At 35.2% G+C, this 19,878-nt stretch overlaps 1 protein-coding gene across 4 annotated transcripts in view; it reads right to left on the bottom strand.

Moving 5' to 3' along the window:
• LOC114349276 (uncharacterized) overlaps positions 1 to 19,878 on the bottom strand; it is a 599,066-nt gene that overhangs the window by 101,734 nt on the left and 477,454 nt on the right. For all 4 annotated transcript variants that reach the window (XM_028299624.2, XM_028299662.2, XM_028299661.2 and 1 more), the window contains one exon: positions 4,838 to 5,005. In XM_028299624.2, the coding sequence (XP_028155425.1) occupies positions 4,838 to 5,005 (168 nt within the window). The remainder of the gene's footprint in view (positions 1 to 4,837; positions 5,006 to 19,878) is intronic.

Raw genomic sequence — 19,878 nt, 5'->3', positions numbered from 1 at the left:
CCACCCAGCCAACTACAGAGGATGTCCTAGGTGCCCAACCTGGGGGAGGCCTCCACCACAGAGGTCACAACAGCGACCACCACCAAACCGAAGACAGCAGGCAACCGGGGTATCCTACGCGCAAGCCACGCAGGGAGACCAACCAGCGCAGAACAACACACCGTCCAACCGACCAACCCTCCCAGACGAAGAGTACCTAGTCAGGATGGTCACAAACATCGTGACTAAGGTAGTCCAAGAGGTGATAATCAGCACCAGGCAGGCACAGAACTAATGGCAGAGAGGGGATACTTGAGGATAGGCTCCTGGAACCCGGGCGGCATAACCACAAATCAGAACATACTAGATGAACTCGCCAACAGATACGAGATGGACATCGTAGCAATTCAGGAAACAAAACTGACCAACAACTTCAACCTAAAGTTTCCTGGATACGACGTATATAGGAACGACCTCACTAGAAGATCAGGAGGAACGGCCATCCTAGTAAAGAAGGGTATTAGACACACCAGTTACACTACTCCACCACTGGTCAACATGGAAGCCACAACAATAGAAGTTAACATGAGGCAAGGCGCAATAAGGATCACATCAGCCTACGTAAGACCACAAGACCCTTTAATGGACGATGACCTAGATGCGTTCCTAAACATCGCCGAACCATCCATCATAATAGGAGACCTGAATGCAAGATCCCCCAACTGGAACGACAGAGCTACGAACAGAAATGGACGACTACTAAACAGATACATAGAAAACAACGAAGACACAATGGCAATGGGCCCAGAAGAACCTACCCACTACCCAGGAAACGCACTTCCGACACACATCGACTTAGTTGTAGCCAAAAACCTAGGACTGCAATCAGAACTAATCACGCTGGACGAAGGATCAACTGACCACCACCCCATCCTACTAGAAATCGGAACATGGGAAGAGACAAACCCGCCAAAAAGAACAAAAAAGAAAATAAAGTGGACTAACTACAAAAGGTTAGTAAGTGAAGGAATAAACATAGTGCCAGTAATAAACAATCCAGAAGAAATAGAAGGAAAAGTCCTAGAGTTCGAAAATATCATCCAAGAGGCAATTAGAAACAGCACAACAGAGGAAGATGTCGAGATATTCATGGGAAGGTTCAAAGACATACCACAAGAAACACAAGAGTTGATAAGGGAAAAAAAGAGAGCAAAGAAAACAGCAAGAAGAACAAGAAACAGAGTAGATAAATCCTGGGCAAATATTTTAAATAGGGAGGTCCAAACGGCCCTAAAACTCCACCGTAGCGAAAAATGGGACAACTTCGTACAAGAGATGGAAGAACAAGACTCAAACATGAGAAATGTCTGGAAGCTCCAGAAAATGCTGAGAAGCGACAGGAAACCCATCCCCCCACTACATGGAAGATACGGCATGGTATACACCATAGAAGACAAAGCAGAGGCGATGAGGACTACACTCGAAGATGAATGCAGACTGAACTTCCACCAAGACGAAGACGACGACTTCCTGGAAGAAGTCGAAGAACAAGAAGAAGGACCAGAAGACCCAGAGGACTTCATCCCCCCAACATCACCGGAAGAAATCAATGAACATATCAAAAATAGTTCACCGAGAAAAGCGCCTGGCCTCGACGAAATAACCAACAGAGCCCTAAAATATTTGCCCAGAAAAGCTATAGTGTATTTCACAAATATTATAAACGCAATATTAAGATTCAAGACATTCCCAAACAGATGGAAAGAGGCCCGTGTCATCATGATTCCAAAACCTGGCAAGAATCACACATTCCCACAGAACTACAGGCCAATCAGCTTACTTCCAGCGATCAGCAAGATAGTGGAAAGAATCATCCTCAGCAGACTGCAAGCGGAAACAACCCGACTAAATATCATCCCAGAGGCTCAATTCGGATTTAGAGCAGAGCACTCCAGCGAACTACAAGTCCTCAGGCTAACCGAGTACATAGCAGCCGGTTTCAATGATAAGCAGTACACTGGAGCAGCGTTCCTGGATGTAAGCAAGGCATTCGACAGAGTCTGGCACAAGGGGCTCCTATTCAAAATGCGGGATTACGGGTACAGCGGAGCGATGACGAGGCTAATCTCGTCGTACTTGGGCGGCCGGAGGTTCAGGATTCGGATAGGACAAGTCCTGTCCGAACTCGGAATCCCGGAGGCTGGAGTACCACAGGGAGCGGTCCTGTCACCCCTGCTGTACACGATATACACCGCAGATGTACCTAGAACACCAGGTACCCTCATGAGCCTCTACGCCGACGATACAGCAATAGCGGCCAAGCATAGAAACGCAGATATAGCAGTGACCAACCTACAAACTGCACTAGAAGAAATTGAAGCATGGTGTATCAAATGGAAGATAGCCATAAATTCAGAGAAAACACAAGCGGTTCTATACAAGAAAGGGAGACAGCAGCCAGAGGAACAATTGAGGGTGCAGAACAGGCCCATCGAGTGGAAAAACGAAGCCAAATACCTAGGAGTCATTATGGATAAAGGATTAACCTTCCAAAAACACGTAGAAGCCACAGTCCAGAAGGCCAACATAGCAAGAGCGAATCTAAGAGGACTCACAGGCAGAAAAAGTAAACTAACACTCAAAACAAGGTTAAGATTGATAAATAGTATAATCCTACCGGTATTAACTTATGCGTCTCTCGCATGGGGACACGTATGTAATACACACAAGAAGAAGATCCAAGCAGTCCATAACAACAGCTTGAGGGAGGCCGTCAGAGTCCCAAGATATGTAGCTGAAAGATTCCTGTCCAGAGAACTCCAACAGGTGAGAGTCACAGAAACCATGACAGACAAGGCAAGGGTCAAATTCGCAGAGTTAAAACATCACCCAAATTACATACTGCGAGAGACGCTAAGATACGACGAGTTCCACCGATGGAAGCACAGACGCCCGAAACAACAAATTATAGGATAAACTAAAAGTGATAAGTGATAGTAGTGTGTTCGTAGCTCGAAACAAGTGCCGAAGATAGCGTTACCCACGAAGTCCAAGTACCACGACCACCTCCAAGGTAAGCAAATATTAGAAAATTAGAAGGGCCTTAAGCCCCCAAAAAAATTTATATAAAATAAAAAACGGCGAAAGCCCCCAAAAAAATTAAAAAAAACCAAAAACACAAAAAAATTAGAGCATCGAGTCATCGGGCGGGGCCCAGCAGGGCCCAACAGGGCTCAGTGGGGCTCGGCACGATGACTCGGGGCCCAAGAAAGCAATTTTTAGTACCGCGGATAAGTTATTAAGAAGATAAAGGCATAGAGCGCATCACGCTGGGCCTAGTTATTTGCATTCGATTAGGGTACCACAGTGGAATCTTATTACCCAGGGTTCCATTGTGAAGAGCATTTGGCTACGATAGTTGTGCCTCCATCGCGCATCAGCGTGCTATGGGGGGGAAAGGGATGGCCTGGGGCATTGGAGCGAGGTGGGGTGATCCCTGTATAACTCGGGTCAAAACACCTCGCCCCAATGACTTGTTACACCCGAATGTACTCCTTCGAGAGGGTGAACAAATCCCACAGGTCGGGTTAAATCAAATTGCTTGCTTGCTTGCTTGCTTCCACTCCATTGGTAGTTCGTCCTTTTCCCATATGTTTTTTAGTAATTTGTGTATTTTGTCTGTCAGCTGCGCTCCTCCATATTTTAACATTTCCGCTGTTATAGAATCACTTCCAGGACATTTATAGTTTTTTAGATTCTTAATAATAATTTCAACTTCATTTAGGGATGGTGCTATATCTTCCGTACTGTCTCTTTGCATATTCATTATTTCGTCTGTGTATCCTTCATTATCGTGATTTATGTGTTCTTCATTTCCATCATCTGTGTCTTCTTCATTGTGATTATTTGTGTACTCCCCGTTTAACAATTCATCAAAATATTGTTTCCATCGTTTTAATATTTCTTGGTCATCAAATATCATTTTTCCTTCTTTATCTTTGTAATAAATGGGCTGTGGTTTATATTCTCTTTTTTGATTTTTAATGCCTTGATATAAATTTCTAATAAGATTATTTTTGTAATTCTCTTCAATGTCTTTCAACTTATCTTCGTAAAATTTTCTCTTTTTATTTCGTAAAATTGCGCTGGTTTTTCTTCTTTGCTCTATGTAAAGTGTTTCCGCTGTTTTTGATTTCAGTCTTAGACTTTCTAATCGTAGCTTGTTCCGTTTCTCTATTTCTAGTTTGCATTCATCGTCGAACCATGCCTTTTGTTGTTTCTTGATTGGCTTGTCACTATCATCTGCTACGGCTTTTAAAGTATTTTTAATTAAGTCCCATGTTTGTTCTACATTGTCATTTTCTGTAATAAGTTCCAGTTTCTTGTTAAGTGTCAACTGGTATACCTTTTTTTCTTCTTCTGTTTGTAACCTGACTAGCTTGTTCTTCATGCGTTTTTCTCTGTTTCTGTTTCTATTTATAGGTATTATTTGGTTCATTTTTATTCCCACTATACGGAATTACATTTTGATTTTATTTTATTTTATTGGGCTATAGAAGAACTGCAATACCTTGCTCAACAACTAAATATCCATTGCAACGATTATGGACTAAAACTAAATTTGAATAAAACCAAGTTCATGGTATTTACAAAAACACAAAACATGCAAGTTAAGCTAGTACTAGATAATACAGAAATTGAGCAAATATCTTCGTATAAAAATACCTTGAAGCATGGATCACAAAAAATACTGATGTTTTTCCATCTAGCATTGTTTCTTCTCATCGTTTTAAAATATATGTTTGAAATAAACGTTTGTGTAAGACACATTTAACTTTAGATAGTATAAAGTTAATACCTGGTCTGGTAGAATTTGGTGATTTTGGACTTGATTTTGTGTCCAAGCAGCCATCTGTTTGGGAGGGACGTCCGGGGCAACAGCCGTTTTGCTTCTTTTTTTGTAGTCGTGGAGAATAGGTATTTTGGAGTTTTTGTCGGTACTGGATAGTATAACTTCTCTTTCAATCTGAAAGGAAAAAAAATATTTAAAATGTTTAAATAAAAATAAGTTTTATCTTATTCTACGACTTGTACACACAGACGTTCGTCGGTCCTAACTCTCGTTTTGGTTCCAGTGCAAGTTTTTTAGTATATTTAAACGTTCTAATAATGGATCGTGTCTTATTCTATCAAATGCTTTTCCGAATTTAATGAATCATAGAAATATATCTTTCTGTTGGTCGTGGCAGAACTTCGTTGGTGGTTTTCGGCCAGAAATAGTAATCTGAACAAGGTTTTAGACAAGGCGGAAACGGCGGGTTCGTTGGGAAAAATATTCCCATGAGCTATTTTTGCATAATCACATTCGTGAGACATCCCAGAATAAGGATCAAGAAGTCGCCCACATGAAAAGTGGGCCAATTTTTTTTAACAATTTTTTTTTATTCAAATTGCAAAAATCAACGTTTTTCGCTCGGACTATTTTTTTTTAGGTTTTTTTGGACCATTCTGGACAAAAAAGCTCTCTTATAATTTTTCTCTAAAGTTGATCTTTTTCGAGTTATAAGCAATTTAAAATTTGAAAAACGCGAAAATGGCCATTTTTAATACTTAATAACTCGGTTAAAAATTATTATTATGAAAGTCAGAAAGTGACTAAATCAAAGTTTAAAGTCGCCGCTACATGATCCTGAAGAAATCTGTGTCATTAATTTACTACTAAGCTGTTATTTTTAATTAATAAAAAAGAGCGGTTAGATCACATTGACGCCGCTGTAAATGTGAGTGCGAGTAAGATGCACAATTGGACTGCTGGAATGGCTTCTCTCTCGCACTCAGAATTTACAGCGGCCGCACACGTGCATGTCGCTTATTATAATTACTTAAAAATAACAGCTTAGTAATAAAATAATGACAAAAATTTCTTCAGGATCTTGTAGGGGGGCCTTTAAACTTTGGTTTAGTCATATATTGACTTTCATAATAATAACTTTTAACCGAGTTATTAAGCCTTGAAAATCGCCATTTTTCGTTTTATTCAATTTTAAATTGCTTATAAGTCGAAAACGATCAACTTTAGAGAAAAATTATAAGAGACCTTTTTTGTCCAGAATGGTCCAAAAAATTAAAGAAAAAATTGTTCGGGCCAAAAATATTGATTCTTGCAATTTGATTAAAAAAAATTGTTAAAAAAAAATTGGCCCACTTTTCACGTGGGCGACTTCTTGAACCTTATTCTGGGATATCTCACGAATGTGATTATGCAAAAAAATCTCATGGGAATATTTTTCCCTTCGAACCCGCCGTTTTCGCCTTGTCTATTTATCTCATTTCCATTTCGCACTTTTTATTGATTCGGTTATGTACGACTTTTAATGCATGACTCATAAGGCTTATCAGACGGAACTCGCTGTTGTGTGGGAAGGTATTTTTACTGTATCATAAATGCGATTGAATAAAAGGACAAATATTTCGATGTTTTTTTGCTGATTAATTTTAACGTTTCTGTATATATGTCCTTTTTGGACATCTTGGCTTTTAGTGCACCCTAATATGTCTGTGTATATTTTGGCGTTGGATCCGACCATCACTTGTAACACCGTTGCCGTATCCTCTATTTGTTCATACTATCACGTCATAATTTTTTGTGATAATATATTTGTGTGTGAAATGTATCATTTGTATATTTTAGGTATATTCTAATATGTTATATATAGATAGGTTTTTACTTGATTATTTTAAATCATTGTGAAGTTTAACTTGCTAGGAACCTTGTAATATTGTGTAATGTGTTAAAAGTAAGTAGTTTTGAAACACCAATTAAGTAAAGTTTATTATGTTGTTGTTTTCACCAATTTTGAAAAAATGTGAAAACATTGAATTATTCACGTCCGTCTGTCCGTCCGTCCGTCTTGTCCGTCCGACCGCGAATATAACTCTTCCGTCACTATAGCAGGTAGAATGACAAATGAGGTGTCAAATAAAAGCTTATAATCCAAGGATGATACTAAACGTGAGAAATTTAACGTAAGCTGTCTGTCCATCTGTCTGTCCGACCGCGTATATAATTCCTTCGTCACTATACCAGGTAGAACAACATGATGAGGTAGCACCACAAATGAGGCATCAAATAAAAGCTTATAAAATTCCTCACCTTTAGTACCATCCTTGGATTATAAGCTTTCGTTTGACACCACATTTGTCATTCTACCTGGTATAGTGAGGAGTTATATTCGCGGTCGGACAGACAGGCGGACAGACAACCTATGTCAAATTTCTCACCTTTAGTATAGTACCATCCTTGGATTATGAGCTTTCATTTGACACCTAATTTGTCATTCTACCTGCTATAGTGACGGAGGAGTTATATTCGCGGTCAGACAGACAGACGGACCGACAACCTAGGTCTAATTTCTCACCTTAAGTACTATCCTTGGATTATAAGCTTTCATTTGACACCTCATTTGTCATTCTACCTCGTATAGTGACGGATGAGTTATATTCGCGGTCAGACAGACAGACGGACAGACAACCTAGGTCTAATTTCTCACCTTTAGTACTATCCTTGGATTATAAGCTTTCATTTGACACCTCATTTGTCATTCTACCTCGTATAGTGACGGATGAGTAATATTCGTGGTCAGACAGACAGACGGACAGACAACATAGGTCTAATTTCTCACCTTTAGTACTATCCTTGGATTATAAGCTTTCATTTGACACCTCATTTGTCATTCTACCTCGTATAGTGACGGATGAGTTATATTCGCGGTCGGACGGGCAGGCGGACAGACAGCCTATGTCAAACTTTCACCTTTAGTACCATCCTTGGATTATAAGCTTTCATTTGACACCTCATTTGTCATTCTACCTCGTATAGTGACGGATGAGTTATATTCGCGGTCAGACAGACAGACGGACAGACAACCTAGGTCTAATTTCTCACCTTTAGTACTATCCTTGGATTATAAGCTTTCATTTGACACCTCATTTGTCATTCTACCTCGTATAGTGACGGATGAGTAATATTCGTGGTCAGACAGACAGACGGACAGACAACATAGGTCTAATTTCTCACCTTTAGTACTATCCTTGGATTATAAGCTTTCATTTGACACCTCATTTGTCATTCTACCTCGTATAGTGACGGATGAGTTATATTCGCGGTCGGACGGGCAGGCGGACAGACAGCCTATGTCAAACTTTCACCTTTAGTACCATCCTTGGATTATAAGCTTTCATTTGACACCTCATTTGTCATTCTACCTCGTATAGTGACGGATGAGTTATATTCGCGGTCAGACAGACAGACGGACAGACAACCTAGGTCTAATTTCTCACCTTTAGTACTATCCTTGGATTATAAGCTTTCATTTGACACCTCATTTGTCATTCTACCTCGTATAGTGACGGATGAGTAATATTCGTGGTCAGACAGACAGACGGACAGACAACATAGGTCTAATTTCTCACCTTTAGTACTATCCTTGGATTATAAGCTTTCATTTGACACCTCATTTGTCATTCTACCTCGTACAGTGACGGATGAGTTATATTCGCGGTCAGACAGACAGACGGACAGACAACCTAGGTCTAATTTCTCATCTTTAGTGCTATCATTGGATTATAAGCTTTCATTTGACACCTCATTTGTCATTCTACCTGGTATAGTGACGGATGAGTTATATTCGCGGTCAGACAGACAGACGGACAGACAACCTATGTCTAAATTTCTCACATTTAGTACACATCTTTGGATTATAAGCTTTCATTTGACACCTCATTTGTCATTCTACCAGTATAATGACGGAGAAGTAAACGTTCTTATTCTATTATTCTTGTAGGTACATTTAACATTGATTGAAATTATGAAAAAAATATAGAAAACAGCATGGCAACACTGTGACGCACAAACATAAGATTCAGCTGTGCGTTACATAGGTGCACTAATATCCAAGATGTCCTATATTTTTCATCTGGATCTGGCCTCTTATCTGTTTTGAGTTTATTAATTTCATTTTTAATTTCAGTTTCGAACATCATCGGAGTATACGGCCCAGAAAATAACAAGCCTAAAACAACAAAGGAAATCTTTTATGACGAATTACAACAAGTAGTAGATGAAGTTAGAGGGATGATGATAATACTGGGGGATTTTAACGCTCCAATAGGTAACCAATTAATAGCCGGAATTAAGCAAAAACACAATGAAAATGTTAAAAACGAAAATGTAGAACTGATGATAAAATTCTGCACAAATAACGAACTTAGAATAAACAACACATTTTTTGACCACAAAGACCAGCACAAATATACATTCAATAATACCCGTGGACAAAGATCTATAATAGATAATGTTGTAACCAACATATATATACATCCATCAAAAATAATCGACGTAAGGTGCCTCAACTCAGCAGATGTAGGTATAGTATTTTTACTACAAAAACGTTATTACGTAGGTCAACATTTTTGACGTAAGAGAACTGTCATAACATTAGAATGTGACTTTTCATTATTGCCATGTTTATATGGCAATAATGAAAAGTCACATTCTAATGTTTTGACAGTTCTCTTACGTCAAAAATTTTGACCTACGTAATAACGTTTTTGTAGTAAAAATACTATAGCGACCATAGCTTAGTATTATGTAAAATATTAATCATTATGAAATATTTCACACCCAAGAGGGCAGCACCAACACAAACAAAAATCAAAGTCGAAGGGATACATACGGAATCCACGGAATAATTATACAGGAAAAGAATATCAGAGAAGATTGCTGAGAATGGAATATTAGAAAACGATAACATCAATGAAAGCTGGCAAAAACTCAAAGATAACATAATCAACGCTGCAACAGAATAACTTGAAGAGATAAAAGTAACGAATACTCAACATATTAAAGAAGAAAAGTTAAGATAAAATGCGAAGAAAAGAAGAAAGCCTTTTTTACAATACAGAACGAAATAAACACAACAGACATACAACCACTAACAAACGAATACTAATTAAACAACTATTAAAACTAATACAAAAAATAATAGAACAAAACAGAATACTACAAGAATGGAGATCAAGCATCCTAATACCTCTCTTCAAAAAATGAGACAAATCGGACCCGGAGAATTACAGAGGAATTAACGTATTAAACACAACATTAAAATTAACAACCAAAGTGATAACAAACAAATTGAATGAAATTATAACATTAGCAGAAGAGCAACAAAATTTTAGGTCGGGAAGGTCATGCACTGACGCTATATTTATAATGAGGCAAGTTCAAGAGAAATCGTTGGAATACAACAAACCGGCATATTCATGTTTCGTGGACCTTAAGAAAGCATTTGACAGGGTCACATTAAGGGACGTTATCCATTTGTTATACTCGAGAGAGGTACCTCTAGGAATAATTAAAACAATCGAAAACATCTACCAGAACAACACAATAAAAGTAAAAGTGAACGATGAATTAACTGACTCAATTGAAGCGGGGAATGAGGTAAGACAGGGGATTCCTTGAGTCCTTTATTGTTCAACCTGATCATGGACGAAATAATAAAAAAAGTAAGAACCAAAAAAGGATACCAAATGGGAGAAAAACAACTTAAAAATAATCTGCTATGCGGACGATGCAATACTAATATCTCAAAGTGAAGATGATTTACAACGTATGCTGCACCAATTCAACATAATCGCCAGAAAATTTAACATGTTAATTTCCTCACAAAAGACAAAATGCATGGTTATAACAGCAGATCCAATAAGATGTAAATTTGAGCTGGAAGGTCAGATAATAGAACAAGTGATGGAGTTTAAGTACCTAGGCATTACACTATCTAGCTACGGAAGGCTCGAAACAGAAGTGGAAGATCAAGTGAATAGAGCAAACAGAGCCACAGGTAACCTCAATGACACAATATGAAGAAATAAAAATATCGGGAAAGAAGTGAAAGGCAAAATTTACAAAACAGTCATCAGACCAATATTGACATACGTGGCAGAAACACGACCCGACACAGAGAAGGCAAAAAGATTGCTCGAAACAGCGGAGATGAAAACCCTTCGAAAAACCGATGGTAAGACTCTATGGGACAGAGCTAGAAGTACAGATATACGACGGAGATGCAAGGTGTATAACATTAATAACTGGGTAAGAAACAGAAGAATAGAATGAAATGACCACATAAGCCGAATGACAACAAATAGTATAGTCAGGAGAGCGAGAGACGGTTCCCCAATAGGAAGACGATCAGTGGGAAGACCACGAAAACGATGGAACAACAACTTACTAGAGGCACATTGAAAAAACAGACAGAGTCATGTCTATACGAAAAGAAAAAGAAGATAAGAATTTCAGTTTTAATAATTGCTGGTCGTTCCTCGTTGTTGTACAATCTTCTTGGTTCTTTTTGTATGCCATTAAAAAGAATTTTGATGTAGCTTTCCAATTATTTCAGTTCATCGTCGGTCGATTCTAACAGTTTGCCATCCGTGTTCAGTATGGTGTGTAAAGTCTCTTGTTAGTCTTGTTAGTCGAGTCTTTTACCTTTTTATGCAAATTAAAAAAAAATTGTTGCAGTTCTTCTATTTCGACGCGTTTCGTTCTGTCACTGCAAGCATAATATAACCAATTATCTCATGGTTTGAGACAAATCAGTCAAGTGAAACGTTTGACCGCTTTCTGCAATAAAGCTAATATTTCCAATGCTGCATAATCAAGACCAAGATCAAGCTTGACTTGACTTGTTACTGCACTAAAACACGTATGTATTTATCTTTATTGAACAATATTTTGCTATAAATCGGCGCCGTAAGAGCAGTAAACCCATTGGTTGACTAACACCTCCACCAATTGTAGATGAAATAAGAGTTATAGGTCTGGATCCCGTGTATGAAAAAAAAGTTGATTAATAGCAAGCTGAAAATTTGTTAATAGCTTAAGGGTGTCTAGTCGGATAAACTTTGATATATGGGAACACTGGAACAGGGGCAGTTTTAATTGTGGAACAGGTTAAAAATTTGGAACGGTCACACCACGAAAACGGCACATTTATTTTGTCCGACAGAACAGACTTAAACTCTCCGAACAGAGATTAAACTCTCATGCAAAAATCAGACTGCTATTTATCACCTGTCATAATTCCTGTCATTTGACATATTCTACATGTTCCACTCATTAAAACGCCCATTTGGTGATAAATAGAAGTCTGATTTTTGCATGAGAGTTTAATCTCTGTTCGAAGAGTTTAAGTCTGTTCTGTCGGACAAAATACATGTGCCGTTTTCGTGGTCTGACCGTTCCAAATTTTTAACCTCTTCCACAATTAAAACTTCCCCTGTTCCAATGTTCCCATATATCAAGGTTTGTCCGACTAGACACCCTTAAGCTATTAACAAATTTTCAGCTTGCTATTAATCAACTTTTTTTTCATACGCTGGATCCAGACCTATTAGTCATCCAATGCCTCGTCAGGTTTACTGCTCTTACAACGCCGTAAAGTATCGCCCGTTTGGCCTTAGCCTGGTTTCTGAAATAAACCATTAAATTATTGCCGCTATTCGTGTCTGTATCCTTTGCTGTATTTTCTCTATTGATACAATACATAATTAGCATATTTTTATTGTTATGAAAAGAAAGGAAGAATTTATAAAAGAAGGGTAATATTTTAAAAGAAAAAGTAACTTAACCGACTTAAAACTGAAATGCGTTAATCGTAACTGCAAAATTGTCCTCTCCTGTCCTGTATGTCACAGTAATTTTTAGTACACACATAAATCATAAATTTTTTCTTATGGTTTAACCTTGCGACATACCTTTTGGTATGTGTAAGTATAAACTTTCTCATATATTAATATTTTGTAACGAATTTACAACACGCAACCATTAATCAACAATAACTTCTGTGTAGAAACGTTAAAGTAAATAAAGAATTCTGACACCTAACTGCATATACATACATACGTATGTCAGAAATAACACCAGGGAAAAACAATTAAGCATTTAATAAGTATTAGTAAGTTAAATATATTACTGAGTAAACAATTAAATGTGTTAACCAAAGTGGTATGCATTATTGTTGCCTTCAATAAAGGGTAGGGGAGTCAATATAGAACGAATATGCATTGTTTCTGAAAAATTCAAGCAATCTTATATTTTTCTAAAACTTTTTTTGTTAGTTTATACACGGTGTCCAGAAACTCTACCGACAAACGAAGACAGGAGATTCTTCAGATAATTTTAAGACAATTTATCCCAATTCACCTAGTAAATGCTTCCTAAGGGAGTTAGAGCTATTTGAAGATGGCGTCTGGTAATTAGGTTTTCTTAAAAACACCCGGAACGCTTTTATTAAAAAAAAAACAATAACGGGTAAGCATGTTTATCTTCCAGAGGAAAATGTGTGTGGTTGGGATATTGACTGCGAAACCTAAGGCTTCAGTCACCTTATCATATTTACCTTTGATTCTTATAACAAAAAATAGAATTTATTAACTTTTTTCTATAACCCTTAAAAATGCAATTTTTAGCACTCCATACGAGCGTTAAAAATGTTACTTTAAGGCCCTATATACTAATGCTTTAAAATATTTTTAAGGCACTGCAGTTCGTATTGACCGTATAGACAATTTTGATGTAATGTCAAAAAAATATAAAAATGGAATGTCAGTCAAGTTCAAGTAAAAGATTTTGTAGATATTGTCCTGTAATTACGTTTGTAGAAAAAATATTGTATGATATGCGTGTTAAAAAGTACATTTTTAAGGCACTCATGTGAATTACAGCAAACTTTCACATGCGTGCCTTAAACGTGTACTTTTAAAACTTCATCTATTATTGGTAATCATAAATAACTATTAATAGTACATTGTTTACCGGGTAGGAAAAGCTTAACATTCCTGGACGACTGTGAAGATTGCTAAGTCGAGGCGCAAGCCGAGACTTAGCAACACAGAGTCCAGGAATGTGGCTTTTCCTACGAGGTAAACATACTATTTTTCCGCAAATCGTTTAAAATTCGACAGATATTGATTGATTTAAAAAAAAACGCGATAATTTTATTCCCAAATAAATGGTGCTTTGAAATTCCTAATAAAATTACTTGGGTTACTATGGAAACGTATTGAGGTTGAATTATCATTTATGTAGAACACTAACAACTGTACGGAAATATTTCCTTACAGTAAGGAAATGACATTTCCTTACAGTAAGGAAGTCCTGACTTTTTCTTCAAGAAATTTTGACAGGAATGTCAAAATTTCCTGGCGATTTGCGGAAAAATAATATTATTAATGTTTTAAACAATATCAGTATCGTAAAAAATCCTACATTCTACAATTAATTGGTAAACTTGCAAATCACATAATACAGGGTGTTTCATTGAGAAAGTAGCATACGTTAACAGTAGAAAGAGGACACTTCAAAAATACCATACTTAATGGGTCTTAATTCATTCATAACAAACATACTGGGTGTTTTATCTATTTTGCCATTTTCTTATTTGGTTCATAACTTTTTAACCACACTGTATATTTATTTTATATTTGGCACGCAAATATTATTTAAGGTGTACAATCAACTAATTTATTTAAAATTGTAAAAACTCCAGGGCCGGATTAAAAAATATTGAAAAAATATTCCGACCCAAAATCAACACCCTGTACATTAAATTTTTTTAAAATAGATTTTGTATTTGAAAAGAAGATGAAAAACTAAATTTATTGGTATACTTTGAATTTTTGGCGAAATGATTTTTCTGGTAAAATTTTGAATTTGAATTCTGAAATTATGCGAATTGCGAGAGCTCGAAGTAGAATAAAATTGAAATAAGACTTAAAACTTGTTAAACGCATTGTATATTTATTTTATATTTAACACAGAATATTATTATAGGTGCCCAATCAATTAATTTATTTACAATTATAAAAAATCCAGGGCCGGATTAAGAAATATTGGAAAAATGTTCCGACCCAAAAACAATACCCTATACATTGAATTTTTTTAAAATAGATTTTGCATTTGAAAAGTGCATAAAAGACTAAATTTAGTGGTATACTTTGAATTTTCGGCAAAATGATTTTTCCGGCAGAATTTTGAATTTGAATTCTGAAATTATTTGCCTTGCGAGAGCTCGAAGTAAAAAAAAATAAAATGTGACTTAATTTTAATTAATACCATTATTTAATGTAAATTGTTAAAATGTTAACATTTTAGTATTTTTTGTAATACGGAGACAAATAATTCATAACAAATATTCACCTCTAATTAATAAATAAATAATACAGAGTAAACAAAAAATACATAACTTTAATCAACGAACTATCTTAAACATTAAAAAACAGAAAAAGATTGCTGAAACATAACTTTTGGATATCTAAAATCCAAAGTTTATAACGAGAAAATAAATAGTAGAGAAGATCTTCTTGAGCGGATTCGAGACGCCTTCCAATAAATTAAGAATAACTCTGACGATATTAGGAAGTCAGTCAGACAAATATGTAACAAAAAGAGCAAGACTTTGTCTTCGACAAGGTGGTGGCCATTTTGAACAATTACTATAGTTTTGATAAGTTATTTTTTGGAAAAATTTTTGTTTTTTTTTAATTTGTAAGATAGTTCGTCGATTAAAGTTATGTATTTTTTGTGGACTTTTTATTATTTATTCATTAATTAAAAGTGAATATTTGTTATGAATTATTTGTCGCCATAACAAAAAAAAAAAACACTAAATTGTAACATTTAACCAATTTAGTTTAAATAATGGTATTAATTAAATTAAGTCACAGTTAAATTTGTTTACTTCGAGCTCTCGCAATTCACATAATTTCAGAATTCAAATTCAAAATTTTACCAGAAAAATCATTTTGCTGAACCTTCAAAGTATACCACTAAATTTAGTTTTTCGTCCTCTTTTTAAGTGCAAAACCCATTAAAAAAAATAATGTACAGGGTGTTTTTTGGGTCGGAACATTTTTTCAATATTTTTTAATCCGGCCCTGAATTTTTTATAATTGTAAATAAATTAATTAATTGGGCACCTTAAATAATATTCTGTGTTAAATATAAAATAAATATACAGTGTGTTTAACAAGTTTTACGTCTTATTTCAATTTTATTTCTACTTCGAGCTCTCGCAATTCGCATAATTACAGAATTCAAATTCAAAATTTTACCAGAAAAATCATTTTGCCAAAAATTTAAAGTATACCAATAAATTTAGTTTTTCATCCTCTTTTCAAATACAAAATCTATTTGAAAAAAATTTAATGTACAGGGTGTTGTTTTTGGGTCGGAATATTTTTTCAATATTTTTAACGCGGACCTGGATTTTTTACAATTTTAAATAAATTAATTGATTGTAAAAATACAGTGTGGTTAAAAAGTTATGAACCAAATAAGAAAATGGCAAAAGAGATAAAACACCCAGTACCTTTGTTATTAATGAAGTAAGACCCATTAAGTATGGTATTTTTGAAATCGTCTAAGTGTCCTCTTTCTACAGTTAACGTATGTTACTTTCCCAATGAAACACCCTGTATTAATGTTCGTACACAGTTTTCTTTGGTCTGGATCCCGCGTATGAAAAAAAAAGTTGATTAATAGCAAGCTGAAAATTTGTTAATAGCTTAAGGGTGTCTAGTCGGATAAACTTTGATATATGGGAACACTGGAACAGGGACAATTTTAATTGTGGAACAGGTTAAAAATTTGGAACGGTCAGACCACGAAAACGGCACATTTATTTTGTCCGACAGAACAGACTTAAACTCTCCGAACAGAGATTAAACTCTCATGCAAACATCAGACTGCTATTTATCACCTGTCATAATTCCTGTCATTTGACATATTCTATATGTTCCACTCATTAAAACGCCTAATTGGTGATAAATAGCAGTCTGATTTTTGCATGAGAGTTTAATCTCTGTTCGGAGAGTTTAAGTCTGTTCTGTCGGACAAAATACATGTGCCATTTCCAAATTTTTAACCTGTTCCACAATTAAAACTTCCCTTGTTCCAGTGTTCCCATATATCAAAGTTTGTCCGACTAGACACCCTTAAGCTATTAACAAATTTTCAGCTTGCTATTAAGCAACTTTTTTTCATACGCGGGATCCAGACCTATAATATTATCCAGTTCCATATCCAGTTCCGAATCCAGTGGTTATATATCTCCCGTATTGTCCAGTTTCGCTTCCAGTGATTGTATTTTTCTTCTTGTTTTTTTTTAAATATTTATCCAGAGGTAAATCGATTCCATCCATTGCGAATTTCTAGTACAGGTCATAGGCGTCCGTTTTGGGTAGGGCAACGGTTACTTTATCGCGTAATTTTTTTGTCTTTAATTTTTAAGCATTTGTGACTCTGGATTATTAAATTGTGAGGTATTCTAGTACCAAAAGTGACTCCTGCTTTAAGTCGATAGGATACACCGTTTTCTAGAAAAAGCAATTTGAAGATTTTTCGTTTTTTGAATTTCAAAAAAAATTTTCAAAAAAAAAACTATTTATAAAAACAAATATTTGTACATTTAATTATATTCCAGAGATGAACCGATTTCATTAAAAATTGCGAATTTTTAGTACCGGTCATATGCTTCGGTTTTAGGTAGGTCAACTCTTATTTTATCGCAAACTTTTTTGTCTTTAATTATTAAGCATTCTTAACACTAGATTATTAAACTACGAGATATTCTAGTATTAAAAGTTACTCTTGCGTTACGTTGGTAAAGTACACCGTTTTTTTTTGAAAAATTTTTTCAATTTTTTTCAAATTCAAAAGACGAAAAATTTTCAAATCGATTTTTCTAGAAAACGGTGTGTCCTACCGACTTAAAGCAAGAGTATCTTTTAGTACTAGGAGAATACCTCATAAGTTAATAATCAAATGCTTCAAATTTAAAGCCAAAAAAGTTATGCGATAAAATAACCGTTACCCTACCCAAAACGGACGCCTATGACATGTACTATGATTCACAAAGAAAAAACTATTATACTTGCGGAAATCAAGAAAAGACAAAATGACTACATAACTACATAGATGATGACGTTGCACAAAGAGAGATGAGAGGAACCTGAAAATAGGAACATGGAACGTTAGAAATACATTTGAAGCAGGAGCTCTAAGAGACAGAAACATAATAATCCAACAGATAAGAGAAATAATTAACGACGACTTATATTGGCTTACGTTTCAGCAAACATTTTTATGCGGTAAAAAATTAATAGCATACCATTTAAAGCATACGAAATAAGTCGATGATAAGTCGGAAATTGAAATTTACTAAACGCAACAGCAAGTGACAGTTAGGGTCTTGCTGTTGCGTTTAGTAAATTTCAAGTTCCGACTTATCATCGTATGCTTTAAATGATGACGCACGGGTAAAGATTCAGGGACACAACTGTAAATCATATTATAACAAGAAAAATGAGACCATGTGCGCTAAATTGTTCCACTAAGATCAGAGATATAATCTCTTCAAATATTGGCTAAAAATGGCTATTTTTGACCCTTTCAATGAGCATATCTCAGGGGCCCAGAGTAAAGATGGGAAAAACCTACCGGTTTTAACCTAAAACCGGTTTTTTTACTTCGCAATAACCGGTTTAGCCGGTTGTTTTTTGTCCCGGTTATAACCGGTTTCTCTTTTTAAAGTAAAAACCGGTTTTTAGGTATTTACGGTGATTAGGATTGGGTTAGGTATTATTTTGAATCCCAATCATAATTACTATTCTCAAGTAATTATTCCAAACAAAACCATAATTCAAATTTTATTTTATAAATACAGAAGCAAACTGAAAGTGCAAACTCACATCAGTCAGAAACAATTAAGTTTTATTATAATATTTCATTCAATAGGTATTTGTAATCATAATATTTACATAAGAAGTGATCTGGTTGAAGTAGACGCAAACATCATCTATTTTTCACACTTGACTCTTGACATTGAAAGTAGATGAATAACTTTTTCTGATTACCAAAAATAATGTTCTGACTATGAATATCGAATTACCGATTACGAATACGAATCTCCAAGGATTTCCCTACGTTTTCAAAACGATACACCCATACAGGAAGTATTAAATGAGTTAAAATGTACCTATTATACAAATATACAAACGTGTTAAAAGAAATACATGATAATTTTTTTTGATAGTAGTAAAAATAATAAAAGATAAATTGCATTATCCATTTTATTTTTAAGTAAAATATTTATGTTGATATTATTTTTTTGAAATCCCATTTGAAAGAGTCTGGGACATTTTTTATAAGTTGAAATGGTTGGGTTAAATTGTATATTATTGCAATATGTATATATTAATCTTGCGTTATATTATGTTTAATAATAATCAATAAATATATAATAATAATAAAATAATAAATAAATATAATAATTAATAGAATAAAATGGTTTTATTAAAAATGGTGTTTTATTTATATTGATATTGATGTTCTTTCGATAGTACTAATTTTGATCATATTGATAATATCGAGTATCCAGTCGAGTGGAGTATCGCAAACTAAAGTGCATTGTAAATGTAACATTGTAACCTATTGGATTAAAAAAACCGAAAATCGGTTTTTGGAAAACCGGTTTTTTTGGCGGGTTATAACCGCCAGGTTAAACCGTAAGCAAAAAAACCAGTATAACCGAAAACCGGTGTTTTGTCAAAAACCGCCATCCCTAGCCCAGAGGCACCTAGAGCGCTAAAAAAATAGATATAACCTACTTTATTCAGGTACAATAATACAGTAAAATTTGGTACAAATCCGTGGACTCCCCCCATACAAAAGTGGTCAGAAAAAAATATTGCTATGTAATCAATAGAGTTGTTTGTGGCAAGCTAATATAGAGTATTCATGCCTGAATATGCTTCAAGGTTAAGATACTATTTTGACAG

The sequence above is a fragment of the Diabrotica virgifera genome, chromosome 3, assembly GCF_917563875.1.
Source record: "Diabrotica virgifera virgifera chromosome 3, PGI_DIABVI_V3a".
Lineage (NCBI taxonomy): Eukaryota > Metazoa > Arthropoda > Insecta > Coleoptera > Chrysomelidae > Diabrotica > Diabrotica virgifera.
This window is presented reverse-complemented; position numbering and strand designations above follow the sequence as displayed.